The sequence below is a fragment of the Larimichthys crocea genome, chromosome VIII, assembly GCF_000972845.2.
Source record: "Larimichthys crocea isolate SSNF chromosome VIII, L_crocea_2.0, whole genome shotgun sequence".
NCBI classification, from domain to species: Eukaryota; Metazoa; Chordata; class Actinopteri; family Sciaenidae; genus Larimichthys; species Larimichthys crocea.
Genome location: NC_040018.1, coordinates 19,471,940 through 19,480,034, shown reverse-complemented (window position 1 = coordinate 19,480,034; position 8,095 = coordinate 19,471,940). Strand labels below are relative to the sequence as shown.

The 8,095-nt window shown below is 39.7% G+C and overlaps 1 protein-coding gene across 5 annotated transcripts; it reads right to left on the bottom strand.

The window, feature by feature from the left end:
- Window positions 1-823: 823 nt before the first annotated feature.
- On the bottom strand, window positions 824-6,580 carry isl2b (ISL LIM homeobox 2b). 5 transcript variants are annotated; one of them, XM_010729545.3, is made up of 6 exons: window positions 6,441-6,580; window positions 5,852-6,041; window positions 5,242-5,504; window positions 3,609-3,907; window positions 2,711-2,878; window positions 825-2,530 (listed from the first exon to the last, which is right to left on the bottom strand). In XM_010729545.3, the coding sequence occupies exons 1-6, from the start codon at window positions 6,496-6,498 to the stop codon at window positions 2,414-2,416; spliced, it is 1,095 nt and encodes a 364-aa protein (XP_010727847.1). In that variant the 5' UTR covers window positions 6,499-6,580; the 3' UTR covers window positions 825-2,413. The 5 variants fall into 5 exon arrangements, with proteins under 5 accessions (XP_019134424.1, XP_010727847.1, XP_010728004.1 ...); XM_010729702.3 differs by having other exon boundaries at window positions 3,621-3,907; XM_010729622.3 differs by having other exon boundaries at window positions 3,609-3,904.
- Between the last annotated feature and the right edge of the window lie 1,515 nt (window positions 6,581-8,095).

Here is an 8,095-nt window from a genome sequence, read left to right as displayed (position 1 = left end):
AAATCCCCCTTTTTTAATTTTAAAAGTCTTTTTGCAATCTTGCTTAATATTTTTATATAGTACTGTCTCACAGGCTGAATTGAATTGTTTTAGTTTATTTTAATATATAGTGCTCTATTTCGTGTGAGCCTTCAGGCGATGAGTTAGGCACAGTATCCATGCACTGCAAACATAAATGACCCCCCACAATGATTTTCTGCTAGAAGAAGAGTTAATAGGCCTGCATTCTTGTCTGTAAACGCCATTGTTATTCTTCACTTATCTCCGTTATCTTAATCTGCTCGCATTGTTTACTTATCTTATTTGAAATAGCTCAATTACAAATCTGTTATCTGCTTTTTGTCATTCAAACTTCCGATTAAGACAGCGTCACAGTGCGAGAAACGAAATAAAATAATAATTTAAAAAAAAAATGTTGAATTGAAGTGAAAAACGCTTAATATCTAAATATGTTCTTCCATCATTTGCTGTCCAGTGTTGATAAAACAAAATCATGTGGGGAAATCAAAGCACCAGGACATTTCTATTTGTTTCCAAATGCTTCAAAATCAAAGCACCAGGACATTTCTATTTGTTTCCAAATGCTTCAAAAGAATTAAATGGGCTATAAAGACTCGTTTTCTTGACATTAAATTTTTCCCTTTTCTGTTTTTTTTTTGTTTTTTTTTTTTTTTTTTTTAATCTAAGCAAAGACAATCAAAGACAAGTGAAATGATCTCACCTGACTGGCAGGTTTTACACTCCTGGAATAATAACAAACATTTCAGAGCAGATTTTATGACTAAAAAAAGTGAAGTGTAATAGACTGTGCACACACATTACGCATGTATATCTAAAATAAAAACAGAATCATCCACAGACTGAGAACATGCATGGCAGCTTTGTTTTGTCCTGCACACGGTGTAAAGGAGGTCAGCTCATTTAGCCTGAGCTGTCATCTCGGCTGACCCGTGCGCAATAACGCAATTCACTAAAGGAAAATAAACCGAGGAGGAGAAGTGACCCTTTACGAGCTGCTCTCTGCTCCCCTCTCACATACGAGGGGCTTTGAGGAGGGTGTGTGTGTGTGTGTGTGTGTGTGTGTATGGAGGAGGGGGTGTTTAGTTAGTTTGTTGTGGCTTCAGTCAGTGTATCGCTTGCAGGTGATGCCAGGACTAGATAAGAGGTCGCCGATCCCTCCGCGCTGTCTAGACCAGTTTGTGACTCAACCAGAGTAACTGGACTGAGCACAATTTACAGCAGATTTTTGCCCCCGAGATAGTAAATGACCACTGGCCGATTCCTGCTACATAACCGAAGGGGGAAAGAGCTCAGATGGAGGCCAATGATAAAATAACAAGAGCCTCCGAGCTTCAATTCAGACAGGCTAACTTGATATAGGTTGAACAGGACAAACAGCATTTTCAGAGCAACTGGAATTTATTTCTTCTAGGTTGTAAACGCTTTGAATTTATTCCTCAGATCGGCACTAGAAGCTTTGTATTTGTTTCATGTGTCCAAAATCAGAAATGACTCACTGAATAACAATCTGACGCCTGTGACGGCAGTGAAGTTGACTTTGTCACCAAAAACTGCACCGGAAAAGAAAATTGAACTAGGTCTGTGCAATCACTTCAGTGACAGAGTTACTAATGGAGTTCAATAAATTAAATAATTACGATATTGGCTTGCAAATGTAAAAACCAACAGTAGATTTTTTTTTTAAAGCTGCGCCTGTACAAAGATTGGTCATCAAGACACGTTATGTATTCAGCTTTTTATTTCTTTATCAGTTAATAATCCCTTTACGAATCGCTTTCCTAACAATAAATAATATAACAATAATTTACTTTTTGTTCGAGAAGCTCAAACAACCTGTATCCTGCCCTTAAGATAAAGTATTTTACAACACGAATAGTTTGCAGATTATCATGCTCTGACCTTTTAAGACAAAGAGTCAACTGGACTCGACAACGCAATAAATGTATCAAAAAATTTCTCATGTTGAAGAAAACAAGACACAATATGTTCACAATGAAGTCGTAGACTGTCCATCTGTTTCGACGTGGAAACGTTTCCAATTTGTTTTTCGAAGGAAGGTTTGTTGTAGTATATCCAGCAGGAGGTCTTCTGTACATCTTCTTTCTCCGTATCAAGTCATGCAACAATTGTTCTGCTTAGTTTTTGTCAATGAAGGCTCCAAAAAGAAAAAAAAAAATCGGAGTCAATCGGTGCTTTCTTCCTTCAATCCTCTACATGTCTGGAAATTAAAAAAAAACAAAAAAAAAAACACTCTCCTTTCTGTAGTTTGAGCGATGTGATGAGCTGGTCACATGCAAGAAGGGGGGGTAACCGGGATCATGCTGCAATTGTCCTTGCAGGAGGATGGGATAGGGGGGGAGAGGGGGACCGACAGGTCTGAGTGGGCCCCGTTTCACGTCTCCACTGGGCTGGGTACCATACTGTTGGGGGTGTCCGGTAACTGAGAGGACAAAGAAGTCACGTCGCTGCCCGAGGAGTTCCCGAGAGAGCCCGATTCAGAGAAAGACACCTGAACAGACAGAAGCAACGTGTCAGAATATGACGAAATATTCAGGCTTTTATTTTGAAAACCTGGTTGTAAAAGCATTATAATTCAGATAGATAGATAGATAGATAGATAGATAGATAGATAGATAGATTTGTGATTTGTGTGTGTGTGTCTAACTCAGTCTGTCCTGAACACACACACCAGTTGTTGGAAGGCTGGCTGGTCCAGGTCGCTCTGCAGGGCGAACTCACTCAGAGCTTTCCATGGAGGCTGGTAGGTCTGAACCTCCACTGGGTTTCCCTGCACGGTGCTCTCATGTCGGATAGGACTACCGGCCACAAGAGGCGTTCCTGTGAGACCCTGCAGGTTCTGACAAAATAATAAAAGACATAAACATAGAGCATCATTTGTTTGTGTCCCGCAGGACAGAATCTGCCATCAACATGTCCTCATGACCCATATAAATATGTTTAAAAAAAAAACAAAAGAGCACATTTTCACGTGCCATTTCCGCCAAATGCTACTTTTGGAATAAATATTTTTTTCCTCTTGGGGTGGAGCAAAGATTGCACTCTGGCCTCAGAGCAAGAGATGTTTCAGAGATGTAGATTGAGGCTATTTGCAGAGGATGTTTTTATCGTGCAGGTCAAGCAACTGAAGCCAAAGCAGATGATTCATTATTCATTGACCTAAAGTTTGAATACAGAATAACACTGCAGCCAACTGGAACGAGTGGAAAGCCTTCTGGGTATTGTAGTGTGTAAGCCAGTAGAAAGTAACCTTTAAAAAGTTTTCAAGGCTAGTAGTGATTCACACCCGTGGTAGAAAAGCAAGGGAGTGATTATAACCTATGAGTGATAACCACAAGGCAAACAAACACTATTATAAACAGAAAATCACTGAAAGCATAATTAAACGAAAGAGTTATGGCTTGCACCTGTTGGCTGCTTTTTCTACACTCTGAATTTAATAAAGATTTACGCCTCAAACAGAAATAAAACTCAGTTCACATTTATCTTGGTCATGATATTAAAGAACAAGCAAATACGCACAGAACAAGTACATAATTCTTTGATAGTAATCAAGTGGTCAAACTTACGAAGATGCTTACAGTCTTATCACTGTGTTGCTGCTGCTGTAGCTGCTTCATGAGGATGGACTTCTTCTTGTCTTTGCAGCGTTTGTTCTGGAACCAGACCCGGATCACCCTGGGGCTCAGGCCGGTCATCTCCACCAGCTGCTCCTTCATCAGAGCGTCCGGCCTCGGGTTGGCGTTATAGCAGGTCCGCAACGTGTGGAGCTGTTTCTCGTTCAGCACCGTCCTGACCCGCGTCGTCTTCTCCGACTGCTTGTGAACGTGGTTCCGATGCGGGGCCTGCCGCACCGTCACCGGGTCTGCTGAATCCGGAGAAAGAAAAACAGTCCATTAAATGCTCATGCAGTTGGAGCTCATTAATCTTAATGCACCGTTTCGTTTTTTGTGTGCTTTTATATCTCTTGGGTTGTTTTGTTTTGCGCAGGAAAGGCTGATGATATATTCCAGTCAGGATTTTTATGAGACAACAGCTTAAATCAAAAGCTCTTGGAAAGTGTAAAAAAGCTGCAACTATTTTTGGGGAATTTCATTTTGTTTCCTTTGTCTTCAGAGGACAAACGATGATTTTAAATTCACATCTTGAACTGACAGAAGAACGAAATTCCGTCACACACAGAGGCGAAAGATTTGCGTAAATTTCGATTTACTGAACTCCTGATTGGATGTTTATTTGTCTGCCGTTTGCAATGTAACCACACACGCTTTGCATTGTTGTCTGTAACTGGAGGTAATTGTTTGCACTAAATCTAACCCTAAACTCAATTACACTTAAAAATAACCACAGCTGAAATATGAAATCCTGCTGGTGTCACCGCTGCAGGCCTGTGTGTGGCTGCACCGAGCTGTGTGACTTCTTTTGAATTGAGCGCATGAAGCAGGAAGTTTGGTGAACATTATTCACACATTTGCTTTGTTCTCTTTCTGTTGGCAGCAGCCCTCAGGATGACAGCTACACACACACACACACACACACACACACACACACACACACAGTCGCTACTCAAATACCAGATTATTCAGATAATGGCAACAGAGCAGGTTAGAGCTAATGAGATCAATTATAAAGTTAGCCTAAAGAAACAACACACACACACACACACACACACACACACACACACACACACACACACACACACACACACACACTCTACACACACAGTCGCTACTCAAATACCAGATTATTCAGATAATGGCAACAGAGCAGGTTAGAGCTAATGAGATCAATTATAAAGTTAGCCTAAAGAAACAACACACACACACACACACACACACACACACACACACACACACACACTTTATCCACACATCGAGGCTAACAACCACACAAAAAATAACCCTAATGTAAAAGAAGGACAGGAAAAATACTTGACAGTCTTATATTAATTTTTCATTTTGTTTTTATAACCTGAAGCAATTGTCTAAACTATTTTTTAATGCGTTTAATTTGTTGTAAAATGTTTGATTTTCTTTCACACATTTTTGAAAACGGCAGGTCTTTTACTTCACTTTCACGTTTATTTCTGACGATTCTATGATGTTCTGGTCATATAATAAATCCTTCCATTGGTTCAAGTAAAAAATTTGAAAATACAACTAAAAGAATAAGAATAAAAATTATCGAAATTAATAACCGGACCTGTCAGGTGAAGCGGTCTGTTGGAGTGGATGTGTCCGGGGCTGATGGGGCTTCCTGCGGAGTTCCTTTCCAGCAGCAGGCTGTGGTCCGCCCGGCACAGCAGCTCGTCTTCCCGCAGGGAGAACTCGTCTCCCGGCAGCAGCTGCCTGCTGCACACCGAGCACCGAAAACACTCGATGTGGTACACGTTATCCCGGGCTCTCATTACCAAATCGCTGCTGCTGAATCCCAAGTTGCATTTTGCGCATTTTATTCCAAATAGCCTGGACAATTGAAAAAAAAAGGGTCAAAGTCTGGGCAGAAATGTAGGCTAAAAAATAACAACTTAATAACAAACTTTCGGCTGATAACTCAGAGCTGTAGCCTCTCAATGCCTTTCAATGAATAATAAAAAAGTGTGATATGTATTTTCTTTCTCTTTTTTTTTTGTAAATCTGCGCAGTTAATTCTGTTTTTTGCGCACTTTTCTTTTAAGTCTAAATCTGATTTTTAAATTATGCCCGGCCTCTTTATAACACAGTTTCTTGTTGCATTTAAAAACGTCCAATGTTACATTTAAAAATGGTAAAACATGATTCAGTCTGTACGGTGAATATTTTCAAACTCCTACCTTACATAATCTCTTTTGCAATAGGTTTTGCCGTCCCGGACGAAACAAGTGCAGGTCTCATCCAGGTACTGGCTGCACTCTGCACACTTCAGGCAGGCTGCATGCCACTCCAGGTCGGGAGAGACTCTCAGTATGTACTGGTCATGGATCTGACTTCCACATCCTACACACATCGCGAATCCTGGCTTCTCTGCAAAGAAGTCCACAGCGTTGTAACACACAGCCAAATAAAGAAAACAACTGCAGCAAGTATTCATTTACTATTATTATTATTATTTTAAAGTCCAGCCTGTGCGTCTCAGTTTTGCAGTGAACTCCCCCTTTTTTTTGCAGACTGGACAAGTCTTAATGTTATGTAACAGATGAAGACTTTTGCCAGTACTGATAAAGAAAAAACGCTGAAATATTTCATGTCTACAAAGCGCCTCCAAAATGCACATCCAAAGAAATATAACTAAACAATGCTGAATTAGTAAGAAAACAACTTGAGCAATCGGTGCTCCGCTGAATATGTCATAGCTCCATAATGTCACTGCGACGAAAGCAAAATCTGCCTGTTAAAACTGCTGCAGCAGTTTAGTTTACTTACTTTTGGAATGATCCCCCATATCACCCAAGAAAGAAGAGCTGAAAATAATATCCACCATACAGGAAGGATAGAGGGGATTGTGGTAGATGCAGAAAAGATGTGAGGAGATGACTGGCCCTTCGGCTGCCTCCCTGATAACGTGTGTCTCTCCGGACTTAGGGGAGGGGAGGGGGGGCGGCCGAGGAGGCTGCAGGGTCCCATACGCTGCTGCTCTGACGTCATGACGTCAACACCGGACTTCTCCAATCACGCCACTGGACCCCTCTCCCAACCTGTAAAAATATATTTATGTATGACAACAGCTTAAGAATGCAGATGTTCATATTTAGTTTCTTCAAAGATTCAAAAATAAGTTTTAACTGTAATATCGTAGGAACATTTTGATCCAGGTTGTATGATATGTCATGATGATGGTCATCATGATAATCATCATCATCATCATCATCATCATCACTGGGATGTTAATAAAAAAAAAAAATGGCAAAGCTTCTGCATCTAAAAATATTTAATATGAAAAAAAAATGTTGTTCCATGTTGGTTGACTTGAACAAGCTTAAATGTCAAAATGTTTGGACAGACAATGAAGCAGTAACTGATCATTTACAAGAAATCTATTATTATGGTATAATTGGCTCCATATTATAAATGATAACATGTTAATAAACAGTGCTGCGCAGATTTACAAAGGTAAAAGAAAACACTTTGTCTTGGATTTCCATGTCGCTTCAAATGAATATACATTTATTTTGATTTCTTTATTATATCTTGGTTAAACAAAGTCATCATGATCATGATGGCAAAGTTATATTTCTTCAGTACCTAAGAGTCGCACTGTTAGTCTGTCACTTAGGGCCAAAGGCAGATGCAGAACTTTTATTTTTTTTAAAAACATGTAAAACAAACGGAGAACTCGTTGCAATAATTTATGGTTAGTGTTAGAGCTAACCCAATTTTTCGGACATAAATCCAGCTGTATCTGGGGAGCTGAAAAGTCTCCTCTGGTCCGTCCGGTTGCTCATCTACTCGAGAACAAGGCCATCTATTGGAGGAAAACCAGAACTGCATTTATCAGAGAAGGGGAGAGGTTTGATCCTAGGAACACGGAGCATACATTAGATTGGACTTTAATTGAATTTATGAATTTATCCGTCTGTCTGTGGGCTATATGAACATGAAAACTAAAGTAAAAAAATATGATTCTCCAAAGGTTCACATTTGATAAAAGCTACCACAAAAGACGTATGATCTGGATAACAGTTACAAATCTAGTTTGGTTATATCAAATTTAAGCCAAAATGGAAATCTGTGTTCCACATTACATAAAAAAAACATTGTTTTGAAAAATAAATGCATCAATATATGTATAAGATCAAATTCGTTTGTGAATTAGATTCACAAACATGATCTTTGTTTAAACACACACACACACACACACACACACACACACACACACACACACACACACACACACACACACACACACATTTCCATTAACAGGATGACTGTGTTTGAATGTTGAGTGTTGAAAAGAACAATGCAAGCTGCTGCACAATGCGAATGTTTGCGATCACTGTTCAAACACTGTTTCCTCCTGTGTCTTTTCCTCCTTCTTCCTGTAGTGTTAAACCAAACAAACAAGTCTTCATCTGCATTCT

Bases quoted from the DNA above. Each gene is read 5' to 3' on its own strand.
- isl2b (XM_010729545.3), bottom strand. From the start codon at position 6,498: ATGGTGGATATTATTTTCAGCTCTTCTTTCTTGGGTGATATGGGGGAT. The intron at 5,505-5,851 runs GTAGGAGTTTGA...TCAATTGTCCAG, and splicing joins TGCAAAAGAGATTATGTAAG to GCTATTTGGAATAAAATGCG. The intron at 2,531-2,710 runs GTGTGTGTGTTC...CTGTCTGTTCAG, and splicing joins AGCCAGCCTTCCAACAACTG to GTGTCTTTCTCTGAATCGGG.